The sequence below is a fragment of the Capricornis sumatraensis genome, chromosome 1 (assembly GCF_032405125.1).
Source record: "Capricornis sumatraensis isolate serow.1 chromosome 1, serow.2, whole genome shotgun sequence".
In the NCBI taxonomy this organism is placed as follows: domain Eukaryota; kingdom Metazoa; phylum Chordata; class Mammalia; order Artiodactyla; family Bovidae; genus Capricornis; species Capricornis sumatraensis.
Genome location: NC_091069.1, coordinates 37,476,399 through 37,490,893, shown reverse-complemented (window position 1 = coordinate 37,490,893; position 14,495 = coordinate 37,476,399). Strand labels below are relative to the sequence as shown.

The window sequence follows — 14,495 nt, the reverse complement described above, 5'->3', positions numbered from 1 at the left end:
TCGGCAGTCAAGACTGGGACCAACAGCACACTCGCTGCTGGGGCACCGAGGCAGGTATCACTGCTGCCGGGGCAGTCTTCACAGCTGAGTGCAGATGAGGCTTTCTCAGTCCAGCATGCCATGCGGTCACTGTGCCACGACTCACTGTTGGAACCTAAGACAAATCTTATTTGCCATCCTGGCAATGGAGGTCACTAAACACCCATATTTGGGTGTGAAAGGAACAGTTTACTAAATGTTTTGAAGGCCAGGGGAGGCCCGCCCTGAAGACTGGACATGAGGTCACAATGTTCATCTGCCTCCTGACTGCCCACTTCACAGCCCGCTGTGCTGAGGACTCTCCACGCGTGTCCTTGGCATAGATGCCCAATGTCTCCAGAGGTGCCCACTGTATGTAAGCATGAGCCTCCTTTGAATAGTGAGCTGGTCATCCTTGTCACACTGTCCCCTGGTTTTCTAGGAACCTGGATGGCAGTCTCAACCTGATAGCCCTGCAGGTAGGTTGGCAGCCTTCAGTGGGTCATGGCCCATCCCCAAGAGCTTCTATCTCCTTCCTTCTGCCTCACCACTGACCAGTGAAGGAGAGACACCACAACGGGCTGGTGACAGCTCCAAGGGGGCAGGCACGAGGGGAGAAGCCCAGGCTTCAGAGGCCAGGCTGGACCCAACCGTCTTCCTTCCACAAGCTTCCATTTTCCTATTCCCCACAAAGGTTTGATCCAGTTGCTGGATGAAGCCTCTAATTTCCAAGTGGGAGGTTCTGGGACCCTCACTGTATCAGACAGGGGATCCCTTTCCCAGAAATTTGATCTTGGCTGTTCTTCCTTACATCCAGGCAAGTCTTCCAGGAAATGGCTCCCAGCAGAGCATTTTCTACAAGTATGCTCAGCAGGTACTGTACTTAGCAATGTGGCCATGAGGGGCCCTGCCTAGGACAGGGATGAAGAGGTGAGAGGAAAGAAAGGCTCTCCCACGTCCTTACCAGGCTAGAGAGGAAGATGACCAGCCTCTCTCCCTGGATGCCTCCAGAACTGATCCGGGGAGGTGGGACACCCCAACTGGGTGACATCTGGGGTGAAGTGTAGAGTTTTGAAAGGGAGGGGCTCCTTATAGAAGGGTGGGATGTATAAATCTTTAAACAAGCCGTCGGCAATGCCCCTGGAAATCTTCCCTTCTCCCGCTCTGCCGCCTCCCACTGCCGTTGGCACCCTTCCTCCTGGGAGATGGCCAGCTTTCAGAAAGCACCACTAGCCTTCTTCCTGCCAAGCCACCTATGTGCACAAGGGATTTTCTTAATGGTTTAATAAGCTGTTATAAAGATCCTTGACTTGTCAGGAGAAAAACAGCTGCCAAGGGCTCCACACGATGGGCCTCCTACCATTAGTCATCATGTCGGTGTGGGAAACAGAAAGCCATACGGATGACCATACACACCGAGCTGGCCTCGGGAAGACAGGTGGGCAGTTCTTGGGCCCTTGCTGTGTCAGACAGGTGGCCTTCTTCCCCAGAAATATGGGTTCCCAGAAGACCCCCAAGGAGGCATCTTCTTCCCCCTGACCTCGTGGTGCTCTGCAGAGCCGCTGCTCAAGCCCTCTCGCCAGCTCCTTCTCCCGTAGACAAGCTTTCCCAGGGTGGTGACATCTCATTATGCCCTCACTGTTACCAGGCTGGGTGTGAGAAATGCCTGCATGGGGAACAGCTCTGCTTCTCCATACAATCATCATGGAAGCCACTGCCCGTAAAGCTGGTCAGGGTCCCCAGCAGAAAAGGGAAGGCAGTTAACACCTTCAGGAGTTCAAGCCAGGAAGAGCGTCTCTCCCCTCAACCTCTGTTGCTTTCTGTTTTTTATCCAAGGGAAACCATGATGTCTCCCTTTCTAGCTTCTGTGGCTGGGAAGATGAGTGCTAAGTCATGTGCTCAATTAGAGCAGCTTCTCGTAGCCTGGATTCCTGGCATGTGTGTCTCTCCTCACCACACACACACACACACACAACACATAGTAGCCATGTTTTGTCTCACTCCCATCTTTCTGGAAGCAGATGGGGACACACACCTGCAGGGCTGAATTTATTCATTCAACAATACTTCTCCTGAGGGGCTCCCAAGTGCCTGGTATGATGGGGAAGAAGCAAACACTGCTTTCAGCCCAATAATGAATACAGAGATAAATGCAAGGTGACCCTCACCAGATATCAAGTGTCAGGAGTGATCAGCACTGCAGATGTTCAGGGAGGGAGTTATGGCCTGGAGCAATCAGGCAAGCCTTCATGGGAATTCCCTGGAGCCCTGGTGGTTAGGATTCCATGCTTTCATTGCTGAGGGCACGGGTTCAGTCCCTGGTGAGGTAACTGAGATCTCACAAGTCACGCCGCGTGGGCAAAAAGAAAAGAAAAGGCTTCATGACAAAGGTGAGATGGGAACTTAAGTGCTCAGAAATCCCAGTGCTTTCAGTCAGGCAGGCATTGCCCCTCGGTTCCTGGGCACTGATGTGATTCCTGCATCCCTTCATCGTTTGGAGCAGGGGCTGGACATTGATGCTACGCAGCTTCAGAGCCTTCTCAACCGGGAATTCCTAAGAGGTAAGGACCTGCTGGCCCGGCCCCATCCCCACAGCCGCGCCAGGCCAACGCGCCCTCTCGGACCTCTCAGTCCTTTCTGCTCTTCCGCTCAGGACCTCCAGGGGACGCGTTCTCCTTGGACGAGTGCCGCAGCATCGTGGCTCTGATGGATGTATCCTTTGCAGTCACCATCCACCCCCCACCGCCTCCCCAGCACTGAGAGCCTGTCTGCTCCATCAGCTAACCCCAGGGGTCTAACTGGGACAGTAGAGAATCTTTTTTCACTCTCACTGTTTTCTCTTTTTCCTTGGTTCTAAGGGCTCACCAAAGAGCCTGGGCTTCTGGGGACTCTGCATTAACTCACTAACTCTCTAGAACCACCAAGGCAACAACAACAACACTTACTATATATCAAGTGTCTACTACAGATGGTACTGATATTTTTTCCCTTATAGTTCTTGCAAGAATCTCTGTGATATAAGACATATTGTCTCATGGTACAATGGAAGAAACAGGGGTTCAGAAAGGTTTAGTCATTCACCCAGATCACACGGCTAGTCAGGATTTGTGCCTGAATTTGAACTTAAAGTTTTCAGCCTCCGAAGCCCATGTTCTAATAGTATTCTTCACTGCTTAGCGAAGGATAGTATCCTAATTTCTTTCCTTCTACCCCTCTCCTTACCACTATTTAAATCCCTTGCTCAACAAAACCCCAGTTCAATAAAGGTAACAACCACCAAAGTGAAAGTCGCTCAGTTGTGTCCGACTCTTGCGACCCTGTGGCCTGTACAGTCCATCCAACTAATGTAGGAAACCCTGGGTCCGCGTAGCAGTGACTCCCTGTTATTACTATTCTGTTGCACTGACAGATGAGGCTGGGCTGGGCAGTGCAGTGACTTGCCCTAGTTCCGTGGCCACAGGTGGCTGGACTGGGACCCAAGCCCAGGATCTCCCACCTCCCTTCCTGACTTCCACTCCCCTGGGAGCCATTTCTCCCCTGCCACCCCATCTCCCTGCTGGTGGGGCCTGAGGGGTCACCTTGCGACTCTCCCCTCGGTGTGCACTGTCTCCCTGAGGGGTCACCGATCCCCCAGCTCGTTCGCTCTTAACAAGGCTCTACTGGGGACCTGAAGCTGGGCATTGTCGAACAAGAGCCATCTTGATGAACTCGTCAGTCAGGCCCTGTCTCTTGACTGTTGTATAGAATCACTCAGAGACACTGCTCATCCCTGCCCATAAATCAGAATGACACTCAGGAGCCCCGCAGCCTAGGGCAGGTAACCCCAGGGGAGGTCATGTCTGTTGGACCCTGGCACAGAAGACCAACCTTTTCTACCCTTCCTCCTGCTCACCCGTCATCTCCCCTCCAGTGCCAAAGAGACCCATTCTTTCCATTAGTTCTCATTAAACCGTCTGTATGGGAGGACCAGGCTTCCCTGGTGGCTCAGATGGTAAAGAATCCACCTGAAATGTGGGAGACCTTGGTTCGATCCCCAGGTTGGGAATATCCCCTGGAGAAGGGTATGGCAATCCACTCCAGTATTCTTGCCTGGAGAATCCCCATGGACAGAGGAGTCTGGTGGGCTACAGTTCATGGGGTTGCAGAGTCGGACACGACTGAGCAGCTAAGCGCAGCATACAGCATGGAGGGACCAGGGCCGGCTTTAATACTCAGATTGTGGTCCCTCCAAGGCCGCACACTTAGCACATGCGCTCATCTCTCAGCCTGCCTCAGGAGTTGCAGTGACCTCCCCCCCTCCGCTGCTTCCCACCCCTCTACAAGGGGGCCCCACCCCAACTGGTGAAGGCTGTGTTTGGGGTTCAACCTCTTTCCATGGGTGCAATGACATTGGCACCCCTTTCTCAGGACTGCCTTCTTCCAATTGCCCGTTTTCTCCTGTGAAATGAATCTAAGGCAGGTCCCTTTTAGACACATCAGAGCCAGCTGGTGTGGGGCCATGTCCAGGTGACTCTGGACCGCCTGTGTTACTAGGTGATGGATGGAGCCTCTCCAGGCCTGAGGCCCCTCTGCTCACTGCACACAAGACTGCTTGACTCTTAACTCCCCACCAGCTGAAGGTGAACGGGCGACTTGACCAAGAGGAGTTTTCAAGGCTGTGGAGCCGCATTGTCCACTGCCAGGTACCAGCGTGTTCTCTTTTGACGAGTGTTCATTCCAGTTGGGTTGGCACAGATTTACTGGGTGCCCGATTCTGCCCCAGCATTGAGGGCTGTGAAAGAAGGGGAACCTCACCCCACCCTCAAGCAGAGCCCCGGTTTAGCTTGGGGAGATGTGCGTGCAGCACTGGACGGCTCAAGGCCATGCTCAGTCAGGCGGCAGTCTGAGGACCGCTCTAGGAGGCCAGAGGAGAAAGGGTCACAGTGGACTGCCAGCTGGCACTGCCCTCCCCATTTCTCTGTGGGCCCACTGCAGCATCCCCCAAGCCACTAGTTCACCTCGTTCCCCTCCCCTACCTATGCCAGAAAACAGATCAGTGTCACAGTTGTGGTCTGTGGCCTCAGTGTGGCCTCACCATTGTTCCCAGGACAAAGTCGAAACTCACCAGCTGTACCCAAGACCCTCTGAGTTAAGACTCCACTTTGGGGTCTAGAGAAGCCCCCACTCATCCCATCTGCTCCTTTGAACCCTAATGTGAGACTCCTCACTTTCCCCTCCCTGCAATGGGAGCCTGCCTGGTGCCCACCCAGCCTGAGAGTCCAGACCCCAAAACTCCGTGGGGGCCTTGCCTCCCCTCTCCAGATCCGGTTAGTTCCCACTCAGCTCCCAACACCTGAACTCACAACAATAAGATGCAAACACTTCCTGTTTAATACTGTTTATTTATATCACCTGCCTCTGATTGGAGTGATTGGGTTTCCCACTGGACACGGCGATGACTGATGGCCCATCCATTAGACTGCAGGGTCTTCCCGGGCAGGGAGCCCTCATGTTCATCCTTTCCCTCAGTGTCTCCCACGGTGTCCGACACACAGCAGATGCTAAACAGTGCTGAACAAATGAGTGAACGAGTGCATGAGACTGGGTCCCTACCTAATTGAGGACACCTGGGACTCTGAACTCACAAAAGCCAAATAAGGCCAGGAAAAGTTCTCAAGCTGCCCGTTCACCATAATTGGCTCTCACAGTCAGCCCGGACTGAGCACCTGCTGGGGGTATTTTGGTTTGAAACATCCTGGGTTCAGTCCTCTGGTGCTTGTCTGTTTCATCAGGGCACAGGACTCACCAGCCCATGTTCTCACCTGGGAAATAGGAGGCTGAGGGTTAGAGTGAGAATTAGAGGGAGGTAGAAAAGTCCCCGGAAAAGGCAATGGCACCCCACTCCACTACTCTTGCCTGGAAAAATCCCATGGACGGAGGAGCCTGGTGGGCTGCAGTCCATGGGGTCGCGAAGAGTCAGACATGACTGAGCGACTTCCCTTCACTTTTCACTTTCATGCACTGGAGAAGGAAATGGCAACCCACTCCAGTGTTCTTGCCTGAAGAATCCCAGGGACAGGGGAGCCTGGTGGGCTGCCGTCTATGGGGTTGCACAGAGTCGGACACAACTGAAGCGACTTAGCAGCAGCAGCAGCAACAGCAGAAAAGTCCCCAGCAAATGGAGAACTGCCCTGTAAAAAAAACTGAGGTGTTCTGGGGACTCCACTCTGAGGCATCGCCTGGTCCCAGAGACAATTCTCACCTGCCTTCAGTGCTGCCTACACTGCGCTCACTAGCGTGCAAGGTGTGCTTCTAAGCTCTTTATAAGATGTGCTCATTTCTTCCTCACAGCAAACCTACAAGGTAGGTAGTACATTAATTAGCCTTGTGCTGCAGAGGGGGTAGACTGAGGCCCAGAAAGATTGGGTCACTTGCCCAAGGTGACACCGCTATAAATAGTTAGGCTGGGATTTATACCCAGCAATTTGGTTGTGAAGTCTGTGCTCCTAATGCCCATCCTAGGCAAGCTCTTTAGCGAGCTCTTCACGTCCCTGGAAAGTGACAAGCCGCCCTGGGTGGATGGAGCGCAGTCTATGGGGCGTAGAAGCTAAAGGAGAGCATGTTGGGAGGGGGGAGGTGCAGACCGGAGAGAGGGGCCCGCAGCCCTGCGGTTAGCAGCCAGGAGGTCGGTGGACTTTAACAAGCGGAGCCGATGCTGCCTCCCCTTCCCTCTCCCCCTCCTCCCCAACCACCATCCTCAGCTGCGCACCCTTCGACCTCTGAGCTGAGCCCATCGTGTTTTAGTGAAGCAGCCTCCAGGGATGGGTACAGGATCTTCCAGGACACTCTCTTCCACTTGGGCACTGGGACTCATACGGGCTTCTTGCTTCTTTCTCCATATCAGAGTGTTTTCCAGAACTCCCCAAAGAATGCTGGCATTTTCCTCAGCTCGGATTTGTGGAAGGCCATAAAGGACACAGGTAAAGCAGACAACCCCTTGAGCTTTGATGACTGGCAGTGGCAGTGGCGTGTGTGTGTGTGTGTGTGTGTGTGTGTGTGTGTGTGTGTGTGTGTGTGTGTGTGTGTGTGTGTGTGTGTGTGTGCGCGCGCGTGTCCGCCCTCTGTGGACCTCCTGGCTGCAGACTCCAACTCCACCCTCCCCCACCTGAGTTCTTACCTCCCAGTCAGCTCTCCTAATTGCCTTCTCTCCCCAGCACAGCGCTAACTGTGAAAAATGACCCTGAATGGTTGATACCCTACCAGAAATCTAACTTGCTTGAGGACACATCCACCTCAGCATCCAGGCCATGAGGATTAAATACCCACAGGCCAGCTGATGCCCTCTCTTCGCAGAGGGTCTGGGGTTAAGTGAAATCACATGTATCTGTTTGCTTCAAGGAGGCAAGAGCTTTCAGTCCTGGGAAAATGATAATAATACTGAAGGGCAAGGATGCATCAGAGTTCAGCCACAACTTACATGCGCATCACCTCCTTTGATTGTCTAAACAGCTCTTGAACTGGGCAGGGCAAGAGTCATTGTCCCCACTGTCCCTGCAGGGAAATGGCCCACAGAAAGGTGAAGTCAGGAAACTGCCACCTTCCCTAATGAAATGTAAAATCAGACTCCCACAGGTCACTCCTGAAAGCACAGCCTCAGTGGGTCTTCCTCCTGGGGCTCCTGGCCTGGATGGAGAGCAGGTAGAAACCTGAGCTCCTGCTCCCCGCCCCTCCCCCCACTTCTGCCTCTATCCTTCCTCTTCTGCTTACAAAAATATGTGTTTATTTGGCTGCACTGAGCCTTAGTTGCAGTAAATGGGCTCAGTTGCCCCACAGCATGTGGGATCCTAGTTCCTCGACCAGGGATCAAACCCACATCCCCTGCACTGGAAAGGGAATTCTTAACCACTAGCCCACCAGGGAAGTCCCTCCCCTCCCTTAATTCTTCACAGCAGAGGGTTGTGTTTCTCATACTTGAGGTTGAGGAAGACCCTGGGGGCTTATGGAAGCAAGGAATGTTGAGCCTCGCTACCCACCCCAAGGTACTGACTCAGGAGGACTGGGGTGGGACTTGAGAACCGGCATCTCTGTCAAGTTCCCAAGTGAGGCCAAAGCTCCTGGTCTGGGGATCACACTTTGAGAACCACTGAATGGCCGGTGGAAGTTGAAACCTTTAAAGGAGACCTCACCCATGACTCCAGAATAATAAAAGGGAGAAGGAAAATAGCTGGAATTCAACTGAAAAGCTTGCAGGGGCCAGCAGGTAACTGAAGAGGGCCATGGAGCTGATGTGATTTGCGGGGCAGTTTGGGAATGTACAAGCTGCAGGCATGTCCTATCTAAAGGCATTCGAATTCACATTTAATTAATTCTGCAGGAGAAACCAACGTGTCTCATACTGTGTGGGGTCCGAATGCCTCCAGCCTCGTCCCCATGATGGATGGTCCGGTTTATAGGGTTCTGCTAGCTCACTGGGGTGCATAGACGCCCCCCTCCCAATTTTCAGTCTGCCCTTGTCAGTTCTGTTGTCGGTGGCTCCCTGGAGCTTATAGCTAGACACGTAAGATCACAAGACCCAAAGAGGGCAAGGCAGCTCTGTCCTGCCCACCTGAGGTCTCTGCTCTGAGATCCAGCCTCATCCCTGGATGACCAACCTAGGACAAAGCCCCTTCTCCAGGAACCACACATGAGACCACACATGGTCCAGGACTAGGCGAGGAGGGCTGTTGGAGAGGGTCACCAGCAGAGGGAGGCCTGACAAGGTGGGGCTAGGAGCAAACTTTCCAGGGGTCCTGGCAGCTCCCATCCCCCACAGGAATTATCGGATGATTGTGAAGGGTCAGGAGTGTTTTGAGTTGGCCTCTGGCCAAACTCTAAAACAGTATTGTTGGGGCCTGGAAGCTAACATTCTAAAGAGTCAAAAGTACACAGAAGAGGAGTGGGCTGGCCGCTGAGCCAGGTGGAGGAGGGGATGGTGGTGAAAGGCCACGCGGTCTCCGCACAGCTGTTTCTGATCTCCCGAGGTCGAGGCCCACTCCGTTCCTCCCTGCTCACCAGCTCCCCTTCTGTGTCCCAGACTTCCTCGCAGGGATCTCTGTCACCAGCGAGCTGCTGGACCTCATGAAACTCCGGTACAGCGACAGCACTGGCAGGGTCAGCTTCCCCAGCCTGGTCTGCTTCCTGATGCGGCTGGAAGCCATGGCAAGTAAGTGTCACCTGGAGACTATCACGCTGACCTGAGAACACAGCAGAGGACCAGGAATGCGCTCTGGCTCCAGGCCTGGGCAAGGCCTCAGTAGCGGGACGGGCTGGAGTCCTGCAGAGGAGCCTTCATCCCGATGGGCAGAGCCAACATCAGCCTAGGTGACCGTGTAGCTGGCCTGAGACCCTAGCCTCCCTTCTGCATCCTTTTCTCCCCAGGACATTCCACATCCCAGATCATTTATTTCCTCTTCACCCTTCTCAGCACCTCTCTCACTTAGGAACAAGGTTAAGTCCCCGTGGCCCCCCTCCAGATTGTTCACGGTTCAAACCTACTCTTTAGTCATGCAGTAAATGGTTTGATCTCTGCTGAAGGATTTCACAAATGGTGTCTTGGCGGGTGCAGGAGGTCCCCCCAAGGCCTCAGAAATCCAGCTATGTAGGCCAGAGTTTTTGACACTTTTTAGCAGCATACCCCTTTGTTTGAAATGAAATTTCATATGAAACCCCAAACCACAATAGAGCTGCAAACGGAGCTGTGGTGGCTGAGTTGAAGTGGGGTCTGGCCTCCACTGCTATCATTCCACCCCCTCCTCCCTAACCTCCTCACCCCACCACGTGGTCCTTAAACCCCACAGCTCTGGCCCCACACCTCTCAGCTAGGCAGTTAACAGGACAGAGAGCGGAGCCCTGGGAGGGTAAAGGAGAAGCCAGAGGCATAATCTTGCTCCAGAGAATTCGCAGCTGGGCAAGAGCGCTGCCCTTGACATGCCTCCTAAGACAAGCCCTCTGCATCTCTATGCCCAAGAATAGAGGGTCTGAAGTGCAGGGAAGCTAGAGAAGGGAGGGGCGAGGTGGGCAGAGCAGTCAGGGAGCTGTTTTGAGAGCTGAGCCCTGAGCTGTCTCACGGGTATGGAGTTTAACTGGGAAGAGAAGCAGAGAGGAGGCCAAGCACAGCCTGTGGCTTCTCATGGGATCAACAGGCTGGCTTTCCTCTCATGTGGGCCCAGGCCCATCCTGATTCCTCCCCTCCTCTCTACCCTAGAAGCTTTCCGGAACCTCTCCAAGGATGGAAAAGGACTCTACCTGACAGAAATGGAGGTGAGGTGCCTTCCCCTCCCAGAGACAGGACACAACCCTGGCCACCTCTCCTCACCAGGGAGTCCAGGGAGCATTTCCCTCCCTGAAGCTATTGAACCGTCTGTCAAAGGCCAGCCAAGCTGCCGCCCCCCCTGCCTCCAATTACTGCCTTTATATATTGCTAGCTGCCAAGGCTGCTTTAGGATCTTGGCAGACAGATTTTATTTTTTTCCAATAGCTTAATAAAGCAGAGGATTATGTGGGAGTCATAAATCCAAGAGGGAAGGAAAGAACCCCTGCTGAGCTCACTGTACATTAAACTGACTCCCAGTGAGTGTTAGAGAGAGCCTCCTGGCCCAGCCAGCTGGTCGACCTCAGCTGTCCCTCTCAGTGCCTGGCTCTTCAGGGAGTAGCAGACGACAATGCTGTAATAGGGGGCTGAGACCTCCTGCTTGGGTGGGAATTAACTGGAAAGAGTTGATGAGACTAAACTGAGATCTTTCGAAGGAAGAAGAAACCATTCGCCCCGCTCTGTGTTAAGCTAACAAGTTTAAAGACTGGTTGTAACAGGGATGTTTATTTTTCAGTGGATGAACCTGGTGATGTACAACTGAAGCCAGGAAAAGAACAGGCACCAGAGCCCAGGTAAGACATGGAAGCTTTGGAATCATTTCCTCCCAAGGGCACAATGTGTCTTTCCCTCCAGGAACTACACAGAAGACTCTCTCCCTGGGGGCAGCCTCCCCAGAGGTTACAGAGCCCTCATCTGTGTGAGTCAAGGCTTACAAGCTGCTTGGTCTGTGAGTTTCAAAGCCAATACTGCAGATTTCATCCAAGTCTTATGAACATTCATAAAAGGGTGTGGCCTGGAAGTTATGAATGAGGAATTTAGAATTTTTTTCATTTATTTTTATTGAGATATAGTTGATGTTTAACACTGTGTTCATTTTAGGCATACAACATAATCATTTGATATATGTATGTATTGTGAAATGATTACCATTACAAGTTAATTACAGTTAGTATCTGTCACCTCTCATAGTTACATTTTTTTCTTGTGATGAAAACTTCTACAATTTACGCTCTTAATAACTCTCAAATATACAACACAGTATTGCTAATGATAGCCACGATGCTGTATGTTACATCCCCAAAACTCATAACTGGAAGTCTGCACCTTGTGACACTTTCACCCATTTTGACCACTCCCTCCCCTTCCACCTGTGGTAACCACCACTCTGTTGTCTGTATCTATTCAGTTTGGGTTTTTTATTAGTTTCCACATGCAAATGAAGTTATACAATATGTGTCTCTCTTTGACTTACTTCACTTAGCATAATAATCCTCAAGGTTCATCCACATTGTCGCAAATGGCAGAGACACCACAACGGGCTGAATACTATTCTGTTGTATGTATATATAAATATGTATACCACATTTTCTTTATCCATTCATTCACTGATGGACACTTAGATTATTTCTGTGTCTTGGCCTTTGTAAATAATGCTGCAGTGAATAAGAGGCTGCCTATATCTTTGCAAGTTAGTGTTTTTGTTTTCTTTGGATAAATGCCTAGAAGTGGAATCATTGGATCCTGTGGTAGTTCTGGTAGTTCTATTATTAATTTTTTTCAGTTCAGTGACTATTTATAGAACAGCTCCTATATGGCTATGTGCTGGACTCCAGGCATTCAAAGATTAAGAAAATTCACATGGTTTCCACACTCAGTTGCTCACTATCTATTGGAAGAGATAGTCTTGTAAATAGGAACTAAGCTATAATATACAAGATTCAGTGAACGAGGCTTGGGTGCTGTGTGGATACTAAGAGCAGATGCTTCAGATGATTTCTGCTTTGGACAACGTGATATGCTTGTGGGACACCCATATGGAGATCTCCCATAGACAGCTGAACACACAGGTCTCTAGGGAAATCAAACTCGATCCTTGCCTTGGAGGGTCTTGCTGTGAAATGAAAGAGACAGAAATGTAATAGATCAATTACAGTACTCTGTAGAGAAGGCTAACACAGAGGTTCACGCAAAGATGACGATACAACTAACTTGGCCTGCAAGTTGTCTCTAGGAGACAGCCCAGGAGCTGAGTCTTGAATGATCCAGAGTTGTTATCCAGTGTTGTGGGTAGCTGAGGTCAGTGTTCACATGGAATTCTTTGGATAGACTGAGCAAAGCTTCAAGGCACAAAGACATTACCAGCTGGGGAGCCAGTGGATGATATGCAGGCAGTTGGTCATGGGAGGTCCTTTTCTGAGGGCAAGACACACAGTTTACAGTCTACCTTGATGCAAGTAAAAGATGGCATGCTGTCCCCACTCAAGTGATGGGTGTTTTTTGATGGTCCTAGGAATCAGTTCAGCATCCTATGGAGAGCAGACACCCAGAGCCTATTACTCACTTTTTAAGGAATCTCCATACTGTTTTCCATAGTGGCTGTACCAACAGTGCACAAGGGTTCCCTTTCTCCACATCCTCATCAACACTTGTCTTTTTGATAGTAGTTATGAGGTGGTCATTCTACCAGGTGTGAAGTGATATCTCATTATGGTTTTGATTTGTATTTCTCTAATAATTAGAAATGTTGAGCATCTGTTCATGTGCCTATTAGCCATCTGTATGCCTTGTTTGGAAAAATGTCTATTCAAGTCTTCTGCCTATTTTTTTTATGGGACTGAGTTTTTTATATAGAGTTGTATGAACTGTTTATATACTTTGGATATTAACTCCTTATCAGTCACAGCATTTACAAATATTTTCCCCAATTCACAGGTTGTCTTTTCATTTGGTTGATGGTTTCCTTTGCTGTGCTAAAGCACTTATTATTGTTTTTATTTCCTTTGCCTTAGGAGACAGAGCCAAGAAAATACTTCTATGATTTACATCAAAGAGCATTCTGCCTATGTTCTCTTCTAGGAGTTTAACACGAGGGAATGTTCAGTTCTCATTGTTTTACATGTGACTGTCCAGTTTTCCCAGTGCTACCTGTTGAAGAGTCTGTCTTCTTTCCATTGTATATTCTAGCCTCCTTTGTCATAAATTAATTAACTGTAGTTATGTGTATTTATTTCTGGACCCTCTGTTCTGTTCCATTATCTATGTGTCTGTTTTCATGCCAGTACTATGCTGTTTTGATTATTGTAGCTTTGTATTATTGTCTAAAATCTGGAAGGGTTATACTTCTAGCTTTGTTCTTTTTTCTCAGCATTGTTTTAGCAATTTAGAGTCTTTCATGGTTCCCCGGAGGAAGAAATGGAAACCCTCTTCAGTATTCTTGCCTGGAAAATCCCGTGGATGGAGGAGCCTGGTAGGCTACAATCCACGGGGTCACAAAGAGTCGGACATGACTGAGCGACTTCACTTCACTTCACTTCACTTGGTTCCATTTAAGTTTTAGGTTTATTTGTTATGCTTCTGTGAAAAATGTTCTTGGTAGTTTGATAGGAATTGCATTAAATCTGTAGACTGTTTTGGGTGGTATGGTCATTTTAATAATGTTAATTATTTTAATACAAGAGCATGGAATATCTTTCCATTTCTTTGAATCATCTTCAATTTCCTTCATCTCACCAACATTTTTCATTGTCTATCTTTTTTGTTTTAGCCATTCTGGAGGGTATGAAGTGATATCTCATTAAGGTTTTGACTTATAGTTTCCTGATAGCTTGTGGTATTGGGTATCTTTTCGTTGTCTGCTGGCCATTTGTATATCTTCTTTTGAGAAATATCTATTCAAATCCTTTGTTTAAAATTGGGTTATTTATCATTTGGTTGCTGAGTTGTAAGATATATATACACACACACACACACACACACACACACACACACGTATATACACACATATTCTTGTTACCAGTCCCTTATCATATATGTGATTTGCAAAATTTTCTCCCATTCTGTAGGTTGTCTTTTAAGTTTCTTGTTGGTATCATTTTCAGAATTTGATCAAGTCTAACTTGTCTGTTTTTCTTTCGTCACTTACACTTTTGGTATTGTGCCTAAGAAATCATTGCCTAACTTGAGATCATGGATATTTACTCCTGTGTTTTTCCCCTAAGAGTTTCATAGTTTAGCTCTTCCGTTTTGGTCTTTGACCCATTTTGAGGTGATTGTTGTGTATGGTGTGATGTAGTGGGTCCATCTTCATTCCTTTCCTGCCAGAAGCTTCACCAGGCGAGCCTGGATGTACTCCCATTGTAAGAATACT

The 14,495-nt window shown here is 49.7% G+C and overlaps 1 protein-coding gene across 1 annotated transcript in view; it reads left to right on the top strand.

Moving 5' to 3' along the window:
- CAPN13 (calpain 13) overlaps nt 1-10,889 on the top strand; it is a 55,169-nt gene extending 44,280 nt beyond the window's left edge. Inside the window, exons 12-20 of the mRNA XM_068981028.1 lie at nt 461-497; nt 836-892; nt 2,522-2,579; nt 2,672-2,730; nt 4,632-4,700; nt 6,902-6,977; nt 9,071-9,199; nt 10,241-10,296; nt 10,863-10,889. Of these exons, the coding sequence (XP_068837129.1) occupies nt 461-497; nt 836-892; nt 2,522-2,579; nt 2,672-2,730; nt 4,632-4,700; nt 6,902-6,977; nt 9,071-9,199; nt 10,241-10,296; nt 10,863-10,889 (568 nt within the window). The remainder of the gene's footprint in view (nt 1-460; nt 498-835; nt 893-2,521; nt 2,580-2,671; nt 2,731-4,631; nt 4,701-6,901; nt 6,978-9,070; nt 9,200-10,240; nt 10,297-10,862) is intronic.
- The last annotated feature ends 3,606 nt before the right edge of the window (nt 10,890-14,495 follow it).